This window comes from Natator depressus, chromosome 1, assembly GCF_965152275.1.
Source record: "Natator depressus isolate rNatDep1 chromosome 1, rNatDep2.hap1, whole genome shotgun sequence".
Taxonomy (NCBI): domain Eukaryota; kingdom Metazoa; phylum Chordata; order Testudines; family Cheloniidae; genus Natator; species Natator depressus.
This window is the reverse complement of record NC_134234.1, coordinates 169942400-169965713: the sequence shown is the minus strand read 5'-3', so window position 1 is coordinate 169965713 and position 23314 is coordinate 169942400. Positions and strand designations below refer to the sequence as shown.

Here is a 23314-nt window from a genome sequence, read left to right as displayed (position 1 = left end):
GTTCTGTACTTCTGAAAATTAGAAAATACTTGCACAGTAAATCTATTTCCCTAAGCTCTTCCAATGATTAGCTCTCCAAAAATCTTCACATCTGTGGAGATATAAAATAGTAAAAGACAGAAATCCAATTCCAAGACCAAATCTCTGAAATAATAGAAAAAAACAACTCTTCCCAGGTGAAGAGGGTGTGAGTCCAGGACAGGGCACAAAGAAATGCTTGTTGTCCAGTGTTATGTCATGTGCATTCCAATGAAATCCAATGCATCCGATGAAGTGAGCTGTAGCTCACGAAAGCTTATGCTCAAATAAATTGGTTAGTCTCTAAGGTGCCACAAGTACTCCTTTTCTTTTTGCGAATACAGACTAACACGGCTGCTACTCTGAAACCAATGAAATTTGAATATGACAAGATGAATATCTCTTCCTATCCCTCGTTTATCCCCACCACACACACACACACAAATGTCCAGCTCTCCTCTTGGCTCCTAATACTTCCTCTATTGTAATAAACCAGTTACACCCTCCCAGCTGTTAAAAACTCTTATTTCCTCCTCCCCAATGGCAAGACATTGATTCCCTCCATTCAAACCTTTCTCCCCGTTTACAGGTCAGCAACCTCCCCAAAGCAGTGATATTAGTACCTACAATAATGGTCCACATCCCCACAGCTTACAGTAATGTCATGCAGTCTTTTGAGCTTTACTGTAAAATACTGTGGTTTTTCATAAAAGAGAAGTCAAAGTTAAAGTTGGTGTTATAGACTTGACAGACAAACACTGACTTTTTAGCACTTCTGTTCTCATATCCAAAGCTAAGTGTGGAAGATATAAATTCTCAAACCGAGCCTTAAGTTCATGAAGTTTCCCCAGTTTAGTTCTCCAACCTATGTAATTAGAGATACTCTGCCATGCAAATTCTCTCAGAATTATTTTTTAAATTATGGCATATATACCATTTCATAAAAAAATCAATTTATCATTTCCCTGCAGTCTATGCAGACGGAATCATCTCTCATGTATAGTGTTTCCTAAAGTAGTGTTTTGTACTAGCATAAAGCATAAAGAAGGGGCTAATATCTCGCATAGGGTGTACTTGCATTAGATATAACACAGACATATGGTCAGGAAAAGTGATGAAAACCAATGGCGCATAAATTATAGCAGCCCAAAAAAATAATCCCATGTGTACTCCAGATTATAGTATTTTGTATTAAAAACATATTGCAGTTCCCTTTGCCAATGCTGCATCACCTGCTGCAGTTAATCCTGCTGCAGTACATATGTCTACTTAATTTCAAAATACACAATATAGACCCAATCTTGAAAAATCTAAAGACTATGTGTGCTTTGCTATGCAGCACTGGTCCTTAAGTGATTTAATTTTAATAACTAGTTCCTCTGCAAACTAACCTGTTTCTATTTAAAATCAATCAAACAAACAAAACTAATATTAAGAATTATGCTTGCAGGAAGATATGCAGGTTTGTTATAGCCATATCAGTCCCTTAGAGAGACAAGGTGCTTGAGGTAATATATTTTATTGGATCAACTTCTCTTGGTGAGCGAGACAAGCTTTCAAGCTCTTCAAGTCTTCCAGGAAGACACCATAGATTGTAATAGGCAAACTACGTACACTCATCCACGTATTTCTTCTGCCCCTATTTGATATGTGAGTCAAATTCTTTACTCATCCAACACTAAACCCCAGTCTTGTGAACGTTCACTACTAGGCAAAGTCTGTTCTACATTGAAGAGTCTCATTTAAGTCCATGAGACTCTTCACAGCATTAAGCAACATACCAGGGTCGGGTGTTAAGTCAGTGATACTCAACATATGACTCTTCCTCAGAGTGTATATCTTCAGGGCCACATACACAGATTTTGACTCAACTGTCCTCCTGCTATGCCTGTGTTTCTGGTAGACTAAGCAGAACACTGATCTCAGGTGTATTTTCTCAGGGAGAGCAGGGCAGTGGGTACGACAGTATGTAAGCTGTCAGAACCACCTTTCCATTACTGTGAAATGCAAAAACAACTTGTTGCTAGAACCTTTCTTTCACTCCATGAATCCAGGAGGTAAGGAGGAAGAGAGACGAGAAAAAAGTACCTCCAGTCTCCTTCCTAGCATTCAGGAGGGGAAAAGAGGGAAAGAGAAAAATTCCAGCTAGCGGAATCAGAAAGAGTTTCAGCATAATCAATGTCATGTCATAGAACTGCTTTGTGATGTCTTCCTTGTAATGCTGTGAATATATGATTACACTGTATTATCACCACACATAGGTCCAAAGCTTCAGCTGGTGTAAACTGGAAGCCAATGGAGATACGCCAGTTCAGACCAGCTGAGGTTTTTGGCCCAAAGTCACAAAACAACATCACAACACAACCCCAGAATGGTGAGTGATTATTTTATTGCGCTCCCTTTCCAACTTCACTTGCTGCTACAATGGCTCATCAGCTCTTAAAGGCTGACTATATTGGCTACAAGTCATTCTTTCACAGTCATAAGCAATTAACATTTGTTTTATCATTAACTTTATTAATTTTTGGCAGAATGACCCTTAATATCAGCTTCAAAATATTAGTTAAGAAAAATTATGACATTTATAAGAATGTACTTGCTGCAGTGAATTCTTACTTGACAGACAGGAAATTCAGTATAATAAAGTTATTCAAGTCAAGGGCAAAAATGTTTGCAAAACAAATATTGCACAAATGCTATAATCCCACCATTGATTTATTTCTACTTTTTTATTCATTTATACCACAGATGAGGCTGATGCCAATTTTTCAGATTAGCACTTTTCCACCTGTGGCAGTAATTTGTTTCAATCACTTCTGTATAGTCATTGACCAGCACTTATTGAAAAATATGTAGCAAAGTTCTGTTCAAATCAAGATAAATCAAGCCACATTTAGTGAGGAACATTATATGAAAAAAGAATTATTATTAGTTTTGAAAAATGTATTCAGTTACGTTATTAATCATATACTGTATTTGGCCTTTGTAAATGTGAAATGTGAAATTCACATTGTATTAGATACCCACTTTCTGCTAGTAGCTCTAGTTACAGTGCTATTATTAATTAATTATTATTTATTTAGTATTTATATTGCAGTAGTATCTACAGGCTTTAGTCAAGTCAGGGCTCCAGTGTACTAAGTACTGTTCAAAGATATAGTAAATGTCAGTCCCTGCCTCAAACAGTTTCAATCTCAGGTCCTGTCTACACACACAACATGCTCCAGTTTAACTAATTGATTTAAAAAAAAAATACGTTGAACTTTACACGTGGATGAGAAGTAGGTGAGAAGGAGGAGAGGAAAATCCAAGAATAATGAAGAACAGAGCAATCAGAGGATTCAGATCATTGACAGCTGATTGGTTGCTAGTTTTACTGTCCAGACTGCTTTACTTTTGGTTGATTAGGGAGTCCTCTTAACAATGCTCATTCTAGGTGAAATCCTGGCTATTTAAACTCCATGGGTACTGTAACATTGACTTCAGTATAGCCATGATTTCACCCTCTGGTTTTAATTGGAAGCATTAATCCTGGGGTACTGTGTGTGTGTGTGTGTGTGTGTGTGTGTGTGTGTGTGTGTGTGTATATACACATAAACTTCCATTAAGCAGACAGCATTAAACAAATTTGCTTCTATGCTAAAAGTCCCAAACACTTATTGTTTTACTGAATTGTTTTCTGTTAAAGCACTACAGGATTCACTTGCTTCTTGGTGTGCTATTCTGGGGCAGTTTTTTTTCCCAGCCAGTAAGATAATATTATTTTATTTGTGTTGTACTTTCTGTAAGTTGGAAAGTGCTCCTGAGGCACAATGCCATTGTCTTTTTTCTGCTGCCAAACTTTAAATATTAGACTCAGTGATGATACAAATTTGCAGCTGTACTGTTTCTTATGGTTAACCCTAGTTATACAGAGCTGTTGAACCAGTCTATACTCCAGACACTTTTATTTACAGCTATACAAACAACTGGATTATTTTAGTTTATTTTTAGGGTGTGATCCTGCAAGGTGCTGAGAATCCTCAATTCCCATTAAAGCAATCTAATTTGGAGTTGCCCAGTGCCTCCCAGGAGGTGTTCAACTCCTGGCAATACCAGGCCCTTTGTATCTTCCCCTTCTTCATTGCCTGAGTATTTGAATAGCTGAACAAACAACTTTTAGAATGCAAAAGTCCCATTATTTTTCATCTTTTTTCACTCTGAATACATTATTTCATATCATAGCCTCAACTTTTAATACAGAAGTCTACTAAAACTGTGTGTTTTTTTTCTAGGACAGGCTTAGGCTTGACAAACCAGGTGAGCTTGGCAGATTGTCCCATTGGCTTTCAGAGCCTGAGGTGAGAACATCCATTCCTGGATTTGCCCAGGTCCAGTTGAAGCATAATATTATGTGAAATCTTAGTGTGCAGGAAGAAGACATTGGTTATTAAACACACATTCTACCTTTTGGTTGAGATTTTAGTAGTATTATTTCAAATGGTTGTGAACCATGAATAGAAAGTTGCATTGCCAACAGTGATCTTGAAATTTATCATTTGAGTCAATATTTTTTTAAAACAAAAAGTGGTTTATGTGAAGTTTGTGCCAGGAAGAGACAAACACAAGGATTTTGGAAGAAAGATCAGTATGAATTTGATGCTTATCAGCATGATGCTGGACTGAATTAAGGCAATCCAGGAAAAACTCACTTGGGGCTCCCCAGCCACACTCCTACACAAGACCTCCTAGTTCTCTTGGTGTAGCAGCAGGGTTCACAGTTCGGATGAATGGGTCAGTTCACCTCTCTTGGAGCTGTTGGTTCAGTCTGTTTGCAGTCTGAGACAGGCACAAGATACATTAATTTCATGTTTTCTTTGCATCCATGAGGGCTATCTTTTATTTAAAAAAAAAAGGCAGCTGAGAGTCTGATGTCATCACATGACTCCAGGAGCTGCAGTTCCACACATAGGCCTATTGTGCCTATGCTTTAATCTGGCCCTGACATGAGTAACATGGCAGTAGCTACAGCAGTGAATAGTGCACACAGGTAATTTGCAAGCTAGGCTACCTCATACAGCTCTGCCGGTGAATTTCAGACTTGACTTGCCAAACTCTTGTCATTGTGCAAAACCACACACAACATAGTGTAGATCATGAAAATGCTCAATATTCAACAAAACATTTAACAGTATTTAGAAGGGGTAATTTAGAAGGGGTAATGTGTGTAATTTCAACAATGAGAGATTGACTATATAATCCCTTTGTTAACATGCAAGAATAGAGATTCTGAAATGAAATTGAGGTTAAAATATACTCTGTACTTGCATGGAGAATAGTGAGACTTCTCATGCTATCATATTTCACCAAAAATGCCTTTTAAGCATTACAACAGTAAGGTGAGATGAAGAGACATGAGATGAAAAGTGAATGGGAAGAAAGGGTTGAGTGTCAGGGCCTGAGGTGAAGGGAAGACTCCTGTTGCAGAGACAAGTTATGCTCAAAGCAGGGAAAGGTTCATCCAACAGTGACATCTGTCACGTGATCAAATTTCACAGCTTACAGATCCCTGTCAGTTGGGTGGTGGGTGAGGGTTGTCTTTTCAAATCGGCTTTTATTGGGTCAAAGTTGAAGATATTTCTTGCAGGGAAGTTGGTAGGCATTTGAAGCAGTTGTCCATCCCACCTTAAAGAGGGTTTGGAAACAGTTTGAGAGAGAGAGCAGGACTGCTTAGTTGGAAAACACATCTCTTCATTCAACTTGAATTTGTACCATTTGATGTTTTTGATCATTCAGAGTGAATTTATTAAAGTAAATGGAGTTTTACTAGGGAGGGGAGAATGAAGCTGTAGGAAAAGAAAGAAAAAAATGGAACGTCACTATCTAAATATCTATACCTGACTCCTCATTCTGTTTTTTACATGAAGCTTCAGTTAAACTGATAGAGCCAGATTTGACCACATTTATTCATGGTGAGTTTTTCCTTATCCTCGGAAGAATCCTGCTGAAATAAATGAGATTTCTGAGCCAGGCTCTTTCCTGAGATAGATTGTGGAGGTTAACATTGCTGTTGATAGTTACAAGCCTCACTATTTTTTGAGAGAGAACGAGAGACCCTCTCACCAAAGATTGATCCTGCAAAGTGTTGAGTACTGTGACCCCAATCCTACAAAGCAGTTAATAGACACATTCTGAACGTTGAACAATGGCTTGATCTTTCTCTCATAGAAGTTCCTGGCAAAACTCCCATTAACTTAAGTGCTGCAGGATCAGACCCCAAGTAAGTAGTCCCATTGGAAGACTACTCACATGCTTAAAGTTAATATGCGTATAAATGTGTAGGTAGGTCAGGGGAATGCTCACTGTTTTGCAGGATTGAGTTCATATTTGATAACTAACTGCAAAACTGGACTCAGTTCATGAGTCTGCTAATGCTCTTTTTTTCTTCTCTTTTTTTTTGCTCTCCATTGGGGGAAAAAATGCTATTACCCATCCTGAAGGAGATACTAGATATTTTAATTTCTATTATTTAAAGGAAAATAATACTCTGGTTTTTTTGGTTGCGTCCAGTAATAGTGTCCTGTTCTACTTTCTTTGGATGACTGACTTTTTTTTTTCTAAAGTGTATTGCACTTCTCTATACTTCCATATTCTGTAACAGAATAGAACTTGGCTACTCTTTGAAACGCATGGATGGCATTCTTTAAAGGATGTGCCTTTAATGTGCATTATGAGTAAGTGTTTGAGGGTGTTTCACATTTTCTTAAGTAGTTCCCTTTTAAACATTTTGGCACGTTGTTAGCTATCATGAAAAATATTTTGCTAGGTCTTCACAAGAGCTTCACTTGATGCGCAGTAACAAAAAGAAACTGAACATTAATCATTTGGCAGAAATTATACTCAGATCTGCAGTAAGAAAGAAAACAAAAATCCTTTCTGCTCCTATGATGTTTCCTCCCATATGCCATGTTTATCATAATGAATTATATACAAAACTAAAAGAGTAGGACAGAGGAACCCACTGGATAGTTTTGGGAATTAGCAGCAGACTCTATTGGATAAGAGTCTCTTTAAGAGGGTAACCAGCAGTGGCTAACAGAGGTTGGAGGAGAGGAAGGCCTGTTGGAGAGTGGAATTATGTGTTTCCTAGGATGAAGGTAAGGGAAGGTATGAAAGTATAAGGCACCTATCATCATCATACCTGAGCACCTGACAATCTTTTTATTGTATTTCACAGCCCCTCTGTGAGGTAGGGAAGTGCTTTTCCCACTCTTTTACAGATGGGGTACTGAGGCAAAGAGAGACTAAGGCCATGTCTACACTACCACTTATGCCAGAAAAACTAATGTTGCTCAAGGATGTGAAAAACACACACCATTAGTGGTAGTTTACAGCACTGTGTCAGTGGGAGTGTGTCTCCTGCTGACATAGCTACCACTGTTCATTGAGGTGGTTTTAGCATGTCGTCGGGAGAGCTCTATGCCATCGGCATAGAGCAGCTATACGAGAGACCTTATAGTGGTGCAGCTGCATCGGTACAGCTGTGCCGCTCTAAGCTAGGTAACAGGCCCAAGGTCTCACAGGAATTCTGTGGTGGAGGACAGAATTGTACCCAGGTCCCAAGCTAGTTCCTTCACCACTGGGTCACCCTTTGTCTCCACAGAGGTACAACAGTCACTTATAGTCTCCTCTATCTCCCATTTTCAATGAGAGTTAGAAAGATGGATGTGTCTTTAAATAGCTTTTTGAATCTTGTGTCTAAATGAACTGAAAATTATATTAAGTACTGACAGAAGTTCATATTGATTCTTACTTCATCCCAGATGGTTTGATCATTCGTAGATGAAGACTTCATTTTATGTGAATAGTTTAGTACATGGATAAGTTTTAGTCATCTTCAGACATCTGCACAGCTTTGTACATGTCTCTGACATACCACTCTGAAACAGAGGAATAAATTTCTTCTTATATTGTAGGATAATGAATAGTAGAATGTGAAATATGCAAGTAGGAAGCAAATTGCATAGAGGCCAGTTTCAAATATATAAAAAGAGTCTAATCACATGTGATTTTTTTGTCTTCTGCATGTACAACAAAAAATGCTTGCCAGTACTTGTCATGCACTACCATGTATATAAAATGCCCATGTACAGTACTCATATGCTGAATCACATGAAAAACCTACAGGACCAGGCAAGTTTAAAAAAAAAAAAAAAGGAAAAGAAAAGACTCTTTAGTTAGCTGGGACATGTTATATAAAGCCGAGTTCCTGCTTCTGAAAATGTAGAGACTCTGAAATAAATTTCTCACTTTTATTTAATATCTTAAAATCTCAACACAAACACCTATGATTAATAATTTTTATTGTTCTTTTCTGCTTTGAAAACTGTGCACTAGTTTTTGATTACAAAGAACATATTTCATCTCCAAGTTAGACTGCAAATTAATCCTTAAAATGCAAATAGAACAGAAACCTTTCAGAAAGATCCTTGACAATACTTTGGAATCCAGTCCAGGAAAAAGAAATGTGTATGTTTGACTGCACTGCAGAGTTTTATAAAAATGGCTAAATAGTTTTGTATGAATATTTTTATATTTTGCTTTAATATTTTATTTTTATGACAGATTAATCTGTTTATAGGAATACAGAATCTGAATTCTCTATTTAGGTAGAAAGCATAGCTGATTTAAGTTTGATTTAAAAGCTGCTATTCCCCTTTACTTAGTTATATAGTGAATAGGGCTGTTAAGCTATTAAAAATATTAATTCTGATTAATTGAACGATTAATCACATTGTTAAAGAATAACAGAATACTATTTATTTAAATTTTTCGGATGTTTTCTACATTTTCAAATATATTGATTTCAATTACCACATAGAATACAAAGTATATAGTGCTCACTTTATATTATTATTTTTATTACAAATATTTGCATTACAAATATTTGCATAGTGAAAACAAAAGAAATAGTATTTTTCAGTTCACCTAATGCAAATAATATAGTGTAATCTCTTTATCATGAAAGTTTAACTTACAAACATAGAATTATGTACAAAAACTAACCACACTCAAAAATAAAACAATGTAAAACTTTAGAGCCTACAAGTCCACTCAGTACTACTTCTTGTTCAGCCAATTGCTCAGACAAACAAGTTTGTTTACTTTTGCAGGAAATAATGCTGCCCGCTCCTTGTTTACAATGTCACCTGAAAGTGAGAACAGGTGTTTGCATGGCACTGTTGTAGTAGATGGCGTCACAAGATATTTACGTGCCAGATGAGCTAAAGATTCATATGTCCCTTCATGCTTCAACCACCATTCCAGAGGACATGTGTCCATGCCGATGACGGGCTCTGCTCGATAATGATCCAAAGTAGTGTGGACCGACACATATTCATTTTCATCGTGTGAGTCAGATGCCACCAGCAGAAGGTTGATTTTCTTTTTTGGTGGTTCAGTTCTGTAGTTTTCACATCGGAGTGTTGCTCTTTCAAGACTTCTGAAAGCATGCACCACACCTCATCTCTCTCAGATTTTGGAAGGCACTTCAGATTCTTAAACCTTGGGTCAAGTGCTGTAGCTATCTTTAGAAATCTCACACTGTTTGGCAAATCTGTAGTGAAAGTGTTCTTAAAATGAACAACATGTGCTGGGTCATCATCCAAGATTGCTATAATATGAGATATATGGCAGAATGCAGGTAAAATAGAGCAGGAGGCATACAATTCTTCCCCAAGGAGTTCAGTCACAAATTTAATTAACATTTTTTTTTAACGAGCGTCGTCAGCATGGACACCTGTCCTCTGGAATGATGGCCGAAGCATGAAGGGGCATATGAATGTTTAGCGTATCTGGCATGTAAATACCTTGCAATGCTGGCTACAAAAGTGCCATGAAAATGTCCATGAGAAAATGTTCTCACTGTCAGGTGACATTATAAATAAGAAGCGGGCAGCATTATGTTCCGTAAATGTAAACAAAATTGTTTGTCTTAGTGATTGGCTGAACAAGAAGTAGGATTGAGTGGACTTTTAGGCTCTAAAGTTTTACATTGTTTTGTTTTTTGAGTACAGCTATGTAACAAAACCCCCCTACATTTGTAATTTGCACTTTAACGATAAAGAGATTGCGCTACAGTATGTGTATGAGGTGAATTGAAAAATACTACAGTAACTCCTTGCTTAACATTGTAGTTATGTTCCTGAAAAATGCGACTTTAAGTGAAACGATGTTAAGTTAATACAATTTCCCCATAAGAATTAATGTAAACAGGGGGAAATTTTTTTTCATCAGACAAAAACCTATATTACATAAATATATATACACACATTATAAGTTTTAAATAAACAATTTAATACTGTACCCAGCAATGATGATTATGAAGCTTGGTTGAGGTGGTGAAGTCAGAGGGTGGAAGAGGGTGGAATATTTCCCAGGGAATGCCTTACTGCTAAATGATGAACTAGCATTCGACTGAGCCCTCAAGGGTTAACCCATTGTTGTTAATGTAGCCTCACACTCTGCAAGGCAGCAGGAATGGAGGGAGGGGAAACAGCATGGCCGACAGAGACAGAGACACACACCCTGTGTGAGAGAGAGAGAGAGATGCACATTGCCCCAAGCCCCCACCAGCTAGCTGCAATGGTCTGCTCTTCCTGCAAGCAGTGGACAAAGCAGGCGGCTGCCAAACAACATTATAAGGGAGCATTGCACAACTTTAAATGAGCATGTTCCCTAGTTGATCAGCAACATAACAATGTTAACTGGGACGACTTTAAGTGAGGAGTTACTGTATATCTTTTGTTTATCATTTTTAAACTGCAAATATTTGTAATAATAATACAAAGTGAGCGCTATACACTTTGTATTCTGTGTTGTAATTGAAATCAATATATTTGAAAATGTAGAAAAACATACAAAAATATTTAATAAAGTTCAGTTGGTATTGTATTGTTTAACAGTGCAATTAATTGTGATTAATTTTTTAACTGTGATTAATTTTTTGAAGTAATTGCATGAGTTAACTGCGATTAATCAACAGCCCTAATATTGAACAAAAAAAGTCAATCCACTCTTGTTTTCCTCTAAATTAGCTTGATTGTACTATGAAAGAAAGACAGAAGAGAACCATCTCCTTGGTGAAATGGAGTATGTTTATACGCACTTTAACACTGTTTAATTGTCCATACAAGAATGTTTGTTTCTTTTACTTGTGGTTTCATATCACTGGACTATACTGTAAACTTAACTGTTTAAGACAGAACCTGAAGTCATATGCATTAAAATATTTTATAACCTATTTTTTTCTGAGGAGGCTGTTTGAGATGGATTATCAAGTGCTTTCTGTGGATTATCTGATTACTACTGTTGAATTAAATTGATGTTTGTTCTTTTCTAGATGTGCCATCCAGTCCCTACGGAGTAAGAATTATAGAGTTGTCACAGACTATTGCCAAGGTCTCTTTCAATAAGCCAGATTCACATGGAGGTGTGCCCATTCATCATTACCAAGTGGATGTGAAAGAAGTTGCTTCAGAAACTTGGAAAGTAGTGCGCTCCCATGGAGTTCAAAGTGAGTCTGTAAAAAAGTTTAAAAAAGAATTATTAAGATACTATCAAGGAGTAATAATATAAATTCTTGTTAACTGAGTTTGTCTCACCTATCAATATTACTTCTTGGGCCATATCCTCAGTTCCTGTAGATAGTTCTGATGACTTCAGTGGAACTAAACCTATTTACGTAAGCTGAGAATCTGGTCTTTTATAGTCTTTTAAAAGTTCATTGACATTATTTCTTGGTTTTACAGAAGTCTGGTAAACAAACCTAAAGTTATTCAAAGAGTAATGATTTTGATTTATTTATTATGCCAGTTATGCAATATGAAGAACACAGTTTGCAAAGTGATCAATCACAAAGAAGGGAAATCACAGAAGAATTAAATTAAGAGTCTTGAATATGCTTCACTGTGCATTTAATTAAGAAATATTAAGAGGGCTAGTGTGTGCTATTTAAATCCTGATGATGAATTATTGATTTTAGCTACTCTATAACCTTTTATATACTAGTTAATCTTTGTTACATATGTTTTAAAACATATTTATAAAATATTAATAACTCGTATCTCTTTAGTGCTAAAATAAATGTCCTGAGATATTGCATGGTTGAGATGCTGGACAGATGGGCCAGAACTTGGCCAACCCTGTGGCCACTTGGCACCACTCTGAAGACACAAAATGTCTATAAGCCTCATCTAAATAGAGTCACCTGAGGATTCCCCTGGCATCTGCGAGTCAGTTGCATGCCTAGAGGGGACAGAAGAGTGTTGGCCAGAAGGTGTTGCAGTACAGCAATCCCTCTCAGGCCCTCTCCTGCTCTTGGGTGTTGTTCTCAGCTGGTATAGGTTAGAGTAGCCCCAAGACTCCTGATTTACACAGGGGCTGAACTAATTTTCATTGTCTACAGGATTAGGGGAACACAAATGTGTCCAATCTCTCTGACTCTCACACACATGTTCTGTGTTTAGCATAGTCCAGTCAAATCAAGAGGATAGGATTAGGGGTTCAACCCCAAATCATCTCCTTTTAATCTTTAGTATGGTATTATTATAGCTATTGAATCAGAATGTGGCTCATTTATTTTGTTGCCCGGAAATATATTATTAAGATTTTGGTCAATTTGACTGTTACAGTTAAGGGTGCACGAGATATATATTCAAACATCCTGTTTTCCCACCTCTTCACTTCATAAAACCTTCACTTGTTGGTTCTCACATTTTCCAGATTTACTCTCCTGAACGTGAATTTTTGAAAGTTTGAACACAATCTTTTTGACAGTTTTCCAGATATGAAAGGATCACACACGCATGCATGCACACACACACATTTTATATATAAAGTATACAATATTCACATTGTAAAATATATATATATATATATATATATATATATATATATATATATAATGTTCACCTTTTTCAAATGGGAATATCTTAAAATTAAAACTTTCTGAACTTGAAATGATACAGATACTGAGGATTTAAGGATGAGATTTTGACAGCTGGAAACAATTTTCAGACCTGGTTTGGAAATTTTCTGATGGCATATTTTTCTGTTGGAACATGCCAATTTGTCTGTGGTAGACATATTCACAGAAATATTTCAATATTGATGAATGCTTGTTAAAAAAAAACTGGAAAAAGGTGTTCTCATGTTATTGAAATGTTCCATTTTGACCTTTTCAGAATCAGAAATTTAAATTTTCCATTTTGAATTTATATTTGTTTCAAAGTTTTATGTTATATAATCTAAAATAAAAAAGGAAAATTGGAACAAAACATTTCAACTTTATCTAAGTGAAATGTTTTGATCAGCCCAATATATAAACATATATAATATGTTTTTAGAATTTTGTTTTACAGTCAATTTAGACCTCTTTTTTTTGTAAATTGCAGAATTCCCTGTGAAATAAAAAAAATCCAGTTCCCATCCAGCTCTAACAGTTTGATTGTAAACTACAAAAATTATGAGCAGTATTGAAAAAAATAAGACATCTACTGCAGAAAATGTAATTAATTTTTCAATGGTGATCTTAAAACCAGGTGTATTGTGCAAATGTTCACAACTATCTAAGACCTGAATGGGTCTTAAGTGGTGCCTAGACCTGTGCTGGACTTTTTTTAACTGCTGAGTATCTCAGTGTAGTCAATTGAGTCTAACTAGGTATTTAAAGATTACTTTTAAAAATAGTTATTTTTCTTCCAGCTGCTGTTGGTCTCGCTGCTGCCCCAAAATTATTTTTCCACCTTAATTCCTGACAAGGTGATGCAGTAAGTCAGTGTGAGCTCTAGCGTTAAACTACAGATCTCTAAATAGGAGCTGACCTAAGCCTTCACTCAAAACCTGAACCAAATCCACCATTTTTAAAGATTCAGTTAGGATTGGTTATTCTAGAGCTCTGTCTTTATCACAAATATGAAATAGCATGAAATAAAACAAACCAGTGTATAAAGTGAAAATTCACCTTTTGTAGTTGCCACAGTTTCTAGCACCACCTGCCCTTGGATGATGCTGCCAGCAGCAGGAACCAGTCTCTCTGCAGTGGCTCCATGCTCTTCTGCTCCCTGCCTCACCACTGACAAAGAGAAGAGCCTGGCTTGGAATGGCACCCCTGAGTTCCAACACTGGGTGCCAGGCTGCAACACCACTCACCCCAATATGATGTCAAATACGAGTGAATGACATTCTGACTTGGCACACAGGATAGCAACGGGGGCACCATTTCAGGCCAGGCTGTTCTCCTTGTTGGCGGGGAGCAGAGCCACATGGAGCTGGCTGTGGAGAAGTTGGTCCCTGTCGCTGGCAGTAGCATTCAAGGGCTGGTGATGCTAAAATGACCCTCCAGAAGCCTGGCTCGGTAGGGAACTGAGGGTGAGGGGATGGGAGGAGCTGGTGCCACCACTGGGGCAAGGGTGCATGATCCATGCACTGCTGCCTGGTCCAGGCTGTCATGGCAGCTCCCTCTTGGGGAACCCTGTGGGGGGAAGGCGAACAGGGCTGGATGTGGGGCAGAAAGTGGATAGCAGGGCTGGATGTGGGGATTTCAGGTATTTTATTAAAGTAAATCTAATAAAAATAAAATATTTTAATGGATATAATGAAATAAAATGAATTTTAAAAAAATAAAATGAAAAAGTATATCCCAGAGCTCTAGTTATTGCCATCCCTCCAATTTTGCAAGATTTTGCTGTTCATAATTTTCAGTGGAAATACCACGAGAGAAAAGATTGGAAGTACTACATTTCTGGCCTGATTGCAACTTTCATGATGAGACTGTGATCTTGCCAGATTTGAAGCCTGGTTTCCTGACTTAAGGTTAAAAAAGTATCTGAACAATTAGATGCATATTGTATCAGAACCACACCTTTTGAGCTTCATTAGTTCAGTTTGGAATCCAAAGTCTGAAATGTCAATGGGAAATCTGTTGCTTCTGCTGTCGCATATGTAGTGTGATACTTTTATTTTAGTTCCGGTTCTCCATCTGTTCTTCATTCCTAAGTTTTAGTAGAGAAGAGAAAATAAGAGGGAGAGTCAACCTTTGGCGTTTGGTAGTAGTGTTGTTTTTATTTATTTATTTGTTTTCATTTGAACACTCTATATTGCATCAGTGTTTTGTGGAAGTTGGATAGTGTCTTGGCTGTAGTGCATTTTACCACAACATAATAGCAGTAGCAGTAGTAGTTAGCCTCAGAACTCAGAAGTTTTGCAGGTCTAGGGAAAACAAGATGTATTAAGACAATCCATTTCCTCCAGATGGGATGTGTGTGAGTGGTCTTCCTCCTCTCCCCATCCCATTTTTCCTTTTGTTTTCAAGTAAGGGTGGTGCAATGAACTGAGACTAGGAGCCTCCACTGATAATTACAACACACTAAACACTCAGTGATGAAAAAAATTAAGTTGCATTGCTATGTGGAAAATTGTGATATAGGGAAATGTAATCTGGACCCTGTTACCAAAGACAATACAGTTGGCATCTGGGTGTGACATTAGCAAGATGCTTAATTTAAGCTGAGAGATAGGCTAAAGAAGAGAATGCTTTAGCATTAACTGTGTATCACAGTATGTTAAGACACCTCCCCAGAAGGCTTTCTTTGAATTTTAGTCTTTGTTTTTAATGTTGGGAGTGTACAGAGATGAACTGATTACATAAAAAAGTAATTGCATTGACCGATCCTGTTATCAGTACCTCCTGGAGTTGTCTATTTGCCATGTTTTCCACTGTTTGATTTTGAAAGATTTTTTTGGGGCATTATACTTTATAGTTGATTCATGTGTTTTGAGTTAGGGGAACAAGGCTTATTGATTGCTGGGATTGCTTTAGTACAATATCTCTTTGAAGTGTACATTAATTCATTGTGAAAACTGAGAGTGAGCACAAGTACTTGCTGTTTGGGATCAGCCCCTCTGTGAACAAGACTGTGAAACTCCTTGGATCTGCACAGCCATACCACTCAACTGGTGCAATGTGGTACACAGCCCCTCAGAATGAATGGTAATATGGGACACTAAACCTCATAATGCTCCCCATTTTTTTCTTGCTGTCCCCTGTTTCCCCTCTGTATTCGTTTTTTTAATTCCCTTTTCTACACAATTTCCCCTCTCTTTCCCTTAGTGTCACACTCTATTTCCTTTCAACTATCCATCTTCACTTCCCTTGAGTCTCTTACTTTACACTCCATTCCACTGTGCGACTCTGCCCCACACTGCAACACTGAGAGGTGGGGAAAAAAATCAGATTATCCTCAGATATCTCAGAGGTCGGTAATATCTGTGACTACTTCTGCTAGTAGTAACAGTTCAGAGCCCCCCTCTCCAAAACCTGAAGAATCATGTTTGAACTTCAGAGAGCCTCTGTGCTTTGTAAATAGATGAAAAATTGAATGTCTGACCATATGAGGGAAAGTTGAGTGTGCAGTTGATTAGAGTAAAAAATTCATCATGTATCCATAGTTAACAGAGGATGATATAGTAAATCATTGTTTCTGCTAGTACACCGAGGACTTTAATAAAGATTTGTAAAATATTTTATGGCTACAGTACAGTCCTTGAAACTATTGTAAATATAGGAAACTACTGCAATATCTCTGAGACCACTGGAGGAAAATGTTCACTTTTAACAGCCCACAGCATACACAGATTGGTAATCCTATACTACGCTGTCTGACAGCGCAATAAAATGTGCCTGATTTATTTTAATTGTAAAAGAGGGCAGATATTGCAAGTGTATTGCATTTCAGTTTTGTTTTGGCTGTTCTTAATGATGTAATGTAGTCACAAAACAAAAATCCCTCTATTGACTATCTCTTCATTACAGAGACAGAGAAGTTCACCAAGCCAAAACTACCATAACATATTCTTTTTGATCTTCTGTGACACGTGATCACTAACATTGCAGGACCCAGTATAAAGATACGGGCCTTCACCTCGTTCCTTCAATTCTCTTACTTTCAGACTGCTTCAGCATGTTTTCTAAAAGTCTTTCTAAACTCCCCTTTGTTACTTTTTATCCCATTTTCAATGTCATTGTAGTTAACACTGAGATAGCACTTCCATATTAAATTGCTATTTTCAGTTGTTTAAAACGTTTTCAAAAAAATATCTTTGAGATTGGTTGCAGTTTCTCCTGCATTTGTCAGCCTACAACTGCTGCTGCTGCTTCTTCCCCCCACCCCAATGAAAATGCTTTCCCCCGTTTTTGTCTTTTTGAATGAGAAAAAAGTCTTCAACTGTAATAAACCTTGAGACTGTTTATTTTTGTGTGTTTAGATAATTCATAACCAGTTTTCTTTTAGGCCTTCACCCCTGCTATCTTGCCTACTCCTCAATGAAGAATAGACTCATAGACTATAAAATCAGAATGGACCATCATGACCCACCCACGCTTGTAATAGATGCCTAACCTCTGGCTGAGTTACTGAAGTCCATAAATCATGATTTAAAAACTTCAAGTTCTAGAAAATACACCTTTATACTAGTTTAAACCTGCAAGTGGCCCATGCTCCATGCTGTAGAGGAAGGTGAAAAAAACCCAGGATCTCTGCCAGCCTGAACTGGGGGAAATTCCTTCCTGACCTCAAATATGGCAATCAGTTGGACCCTGAACATGTGGGCAAGATGTACCGGCCAGACACCTGGGAAAGACTTCTCTGTAGTAACTCAAAACCCTTCCCATCTAGTGTATCATTATCAGCTATTGGAGATATTTGCTGCTAGCAATTGCAGATTGGCTACATGCCATTGTCTATGTGTACCACGTGTCTGCAAACTTTCCTTACTATTTATAAGAAGGTAAAAGTCAAAAAGTCAAGGCATGATTTTCTATTGCCTTTCACATTCTGCAGTCATTTAGATCTGTGAAAACTTGGTATTAAATGCTATGAAAGCAGAATGATAGAGGTTTACACTCTTTTGACCTCTGATGCAAATGACAGCATTAGGTGCAAAGTAAAGGTAAACCAGGCCCTCATAGGTAGTGTTTCACAATCCCTTCCCACACATTTTGCACAAGTATAAATGACTGCACAATGTACAAGGCAGAGGAGGATCAAGCCTCAACTAACTTGGTGCTGCCCTAGTTATGAAATGTAAACCATACTATTCATGTTCTGCTAGGATAGATTGCTATATATACACTTTCCCAAGGCGAATGCAGATTAACATATTATCATTCATAACTAAATTTCATTCATTTTAATATATTCTTTGGGTCAATACTGAACAGCACTGTCTGTAAGAAGGGTATGTTCTCCTAATATCTATGATTTTCTTCCAGTGCTTCATTATAATGTAAAATAGAAGGAGGAATAATACATTTATTTTCATAAAAATGCCTAGTTCCATGTTTCATTATTACAAAAGGATTTTTTGTCAGTATGTGAGCTACAAGTGGTACAATAGGGTGATTTTAAACAGAGACAGAAAGACACACACAGAGGAATGTAACACTTAATAATTAGGTTTCAACCATGTTTTCTTTAGGAACAATATGTAAGGGAAAAGTTATATTGCACTTATAAATATGTAGCTTTTTACAGATTGCTCCCAAATAGTTCTCAAGTTATAAGTACCATGGCTCACTTTATTATCTATCTCGAGAATGCATTTAAAATAATATCAGTCCTTCTTTAGGCTCTTGAGGCCATGCATCTCAGACTTGAAATATCTACATTCCCAAGTTCAAATGCCAGTAGGGTCAATTCCTCTTGCATCCTTCCTAAATTGGTACCTTGAATTCCATCCCCTTTATTGTGAGAACAGTTTCTCATGAGATTTTATAAATAAAGGCCATGTCTGGTCTGGGCACATTTATTAAACTTTCCTATACACATTTTAATAGACTAAGGGTTTGCCCTTACCCAAATATTCTATGTGCCATGCCTGGGGCTGATCCTCCCTTACTTGCAAATCCTATTAAAGTGAATGGGAGTTGTGTATGTGTGACTGATGAGATGGCTGAACCCCTGAAGTTATACATGTGGGTGTTGCCTTTCCTCGCTGGAGATGGCTGTATCAGAGAGAGAGAGAGAGAGAGAGAGAATGTATATAATTTGTAAATCTCTTTGGGATCCTTCAGGATAAAAGGTGGTCTATCAATTTATTATGATGTTATTCTGTTTTACTTTTCATAATATATGGTATTCCAGGTGTACCTGTAGTAAAATTGTAGTAATTTTTGTGTGCAGTTCAAGCTTCAGGATAAAACTACTCAGCTTCACTTTGCTGTCTCCAAACAAATGCTTAGACTTATTTGACAGATGCCTCATAATTCAAATAAATGTACCCTCAAGAGACTTCATAGATTTATGTTATGTGATCTTCCATGGAGGTCTCATCCACATCTCTATATGAAAAACACATTATGATAAGGTGTCCTTTCTTGTGCTGAAATCTAATCTTTGTATTATCATGGCATTTTCATAGTGAGGTCATCCAATGTCTGATTGTTGATAGTTATTGCCCATTGCTTCTTAGATTATATGTTCTGTCTTACCCATTTCTTCATTTCTGAACCATGTTGAAAAAAAGACTGTGCAACTGATCTCTGGCCGGGACATTCATGGCAAGAGATGTATAACTCAGGAGCCCATTCCAATGAGCAAAAGTTGTAAATAAATGCCTGGTACAGTGCAAGCCACTTAGAACAATCCAAAATCTATGAAAGCTTGGTTACTCTGATATAGCCAGATGTCTGTCCCAAGACAACCCTGTTTTAGTTTAATTTAGTTTTGTTTTTTTTTTCCTTTAGTGAGAACTGTGTATCCAGTTGCAGAATATTATGAACACACTGTGGGAACTTAAAGGGATCAGAAGTTATCATGGTGGTGTTTTTTGTGTTTACGTTTTAAATGATACTCCAAGCTACACAAAATACACGTCTGGGTTTACAGTCTAGCTTTTATGACCTGACTCTCCCAAGGGGCCATCATTTACACCAATTCAAAATGAGGCAGAACTGTGTGTCAAATATTAACAAATCACTATGGTGGCATTTTGTAAATGGCTGCACAAGATGCATGGTAATGGAAAATCAGACCTTTTATTTTTAAAATCCCAGATAGATATTTTACTTTAAATTAATTAAATGGGCATTTTAGAAAGTATCAGTCTTCATGGTAGCACTAATTCCTGGGATCACAAAGCCATGGCATGTACAGGCAGTGAGCCTGTGATATTACCACTAATCATTATGGCCACTCTGGTCTACTTGCCAAAGCACCCGCCAGCTATCCATGAATGTTTAAACAGTGGAATTACCTGCCTCATATGTGAGTTATTTCAGTGAAAACCATAAAAAGTTCCACAAGTTATAACTATAAACTTGCATTGTGGGAGGAAAACGTTCATACTAGATTAAGGATATATAGTAGAAGCAGAATTGGTTTGTTATCCTAATACTAAAACGGTTACTTTGATTTTAACTTACTATTACACGTGTTACAAGATGAACTCCTACTAAATGTGCACTTTAATTATGACACTAGAACTAGTATTTTGGGACCTTCCTGCCCCTCCATTGTAGGTCTGCTGGAAAGAGAGAAGTTTCCTTAATGCCATGATATTTAAGGATGTCGTGGGTGCCATGGTCTTTGGGGGACAATTCAGACCAGTGAGGGGTTAGGTCACTGCCTGCCCTGTAACCCTCACCGTGTTTTGTGGCTGTAGTTCCTCACCTGGCTCCCTCACAAGCAGCCTACCAGCATGCAGGTCACATCCTGAAGTGACTGTGTATAGCTTCAGCTCTGGTCCATTAGACTGAACCCAGCAACCTGTCAGCAACACACCAGTCACACTCTGGCTTCCACCACCTTGGTTACAATGAATAAATAATCCCAACAAATTCCCAGTCCTAAATTTTCCCCAAACTGTGTTCTCTTAACTGTCCAGCCCTCTCCTGGACAGCTCAGAGAAATAATAAGGTTTGTTGTTCCTGTAAACTAGGGGGTAAGTACACCCTTCCCTTTAAACACAGCACTGAGTTGGTTTATGGTAAAACTGAAATACATTTATTAACAAAGTATTCACAGGATTATGTGAGTTCAAGTATAAGGAATGAAGAAAGAAAGAGTTGCAAGTCAAAACACAAAATACACTTCTAAAAGTCTAAAACTTAATCTAGCAAGCTACAGGCTTTCTTCAAGATAGTTTCTCTCACCAGTCATTCTTCTTCCCAGCTTAGATCAGTCAGGACATTCCACAAAAGTTCAGGGTGCTGGCTTCCCTTGCAACCTTTGGTGAAAAATCTTTACCTACGTTGGATTCATACTCGTATTCATCTCCAGATACTTGAACACCCCCCCACACACCGTTAGTTTAAGGGCCATCTTTTTCATCTTACAAGATCTCTAGCCTCTTGCGTCTGTCTGATGGATACCAAAGATGCCTTCTGTCTTTTCTTATATCTTCCAAAGTTCAGTGACTTTATTTCAAGAGGAAGGAGCTCCCATGCTGTTCTTCCATTCCTGTGGGCTTCCCAACCTCCTGTATGATGTCTATGTAAATGGGGTGTCCATTGTTTCTGATTCCACCATGCTTAATTTACATAGGAGACAGGTAGATAGCTGCGACATTCCCTTAAGTCTGGGCAAACAGTGGAGTCTAATATCAGTGAGTATCAATAATTCCTTATATAGTGCTAATACACACATTTCACAGTGATATCAGTCACCAGTGTGTAATTAAAGACTTCACTCTATACATTTTTTAATACAGTAATATTGTATACAATCATATGTTCCGGGTACTTATCACTTGAGGTTCAGCCAGTAGACCAGTAAACTCTTGAAAAAAGATTCTTCTCTCCTTCTGGGTGCACACACCATGCTGTCTTCTCTCACACTAGTTAGTATGAGGTTTGCCTCCACCTGTTGTTAACTTGATGGGTGTGTTTACATGATATGTAAATACATTTTCATTGTCTTTTAAAGTACTTTGGAAGTAACTCCAAGATGGGGAAAACACATTCCTTTGTATGGGGCAGACCTGTTTACCAACCTTCCTGCATGCCTGGTTTAAACACACTTTAGTAATCATTCCAGCATATGTCCTAACTCTCAATTCACACCACACACATACATCACACAAGAATATTAATGATCAATGTGTTATTAGTTTTCAGATGATACCTCACAATGCATATGTTATACAAAGATTATTGCAACAGCATGTGGGGTGTAAATACTGGTGTGCTTAGTGTCAGAATGGGTTTGATCCATCTGAGGGGGATTTTTTAATGGGTAGTTAAATGTTTTTACTCAGTTATAACTGTATAATAAAAGGTAATAATCAAAACTGAAATTGAGAAAATAGAAGGCAGTCACCCATAAAATATTCCATTTAAAATTAAAATATGCTGGTATGACTCTGGTGCCAGAGTGTTTAACTGAGTTTGGTTATGGGAAGCATATTGGTCAGATCTTATACATTTTCAAAACTGATTAGGAGTTTGGAGTACCACTGATTTGAGTGTCCAACTTGAGGAGGTTTTAAAGGCTTGCAGAGGGTGAGTACATAGTCCTTTCTGAACATTGGGACCACTTAAGTGTCTGAAATTGGGCATCAAGTCTCCCCAAATTACTGATCAGTTTTGAAATGGTAGACCCATAATACTAGGCTTAGCGGTATTATTGTCAGTTCGTTGTCTGAGCATTTGAGTTTCCTGCATAGTTTTGTACTATTAGCAGCCAGTGGTGGTGTCACCATTATGTCTTTTATGTGCAACTTTAAGAATAGAAATCACAACTATAATCTCCACTCTCATAAATCAAAGTTCTATGGATAAAAGCAACCACATAACGGTACAGAATACACGAAGCACCAAAAAACCTGCAAATAATTACCAAAAGGGAGGGATGTGTGTGTTTGTGTGTTAGAAACTTTCTTTTTCAACCTTCTTTCCAAATAAGCAAAACCTTCAAATTCATTAGTTCTTTTATGTGTATGTGTCCGCATGCACGCACATATGCAAATTAGTCCATGTAACTCTGCCTATAACCTATTCTTTGTCTGCATCCATGTTCATCTTCATAATGTAGATGTCTTATATGGCATAGAAAGGTTGATTTTGTTTCTGATTTGCAAATAAATATTTTAAAATAAACTACATGGTAGATTAGGGTCATTTAAGGCCAGTTGGTACATTTATACAGAAGACATCTAAGTAAAGGGAAAGCTAAGTCTGAATATTTCAGGAAGTTTTTATATAGAATCTAATCCTCAAGTGGATGAAAGTGTGTACACTTCTGACTATCAAAGGTGAATA

General features: G+C 37.4%; 1 protein-coding gene across 2 annotated transcripts in view; it reads left to right on the top strand.

Moving 5' to 3' along the window:
* Positions 1-23314, top strand: part of NCAM2 (neural cell adhesion molecule 2) — a 525587-nt gene that overhangs the window by 395949 nt on the left and 106324 nt on the right. For both annotated transcript variants that reach the window (XM_074971360.1, XM_074971367.1), the window contains exon 12: positions 11399-11572. In XM_074971360.1, coding sequence (XP_074827461.1) covers positions 11399-11572 — 174 coding nt within the window. The remainder of the gene's footprint in view (positions 1-11398; positions 11573-23314) is intronic.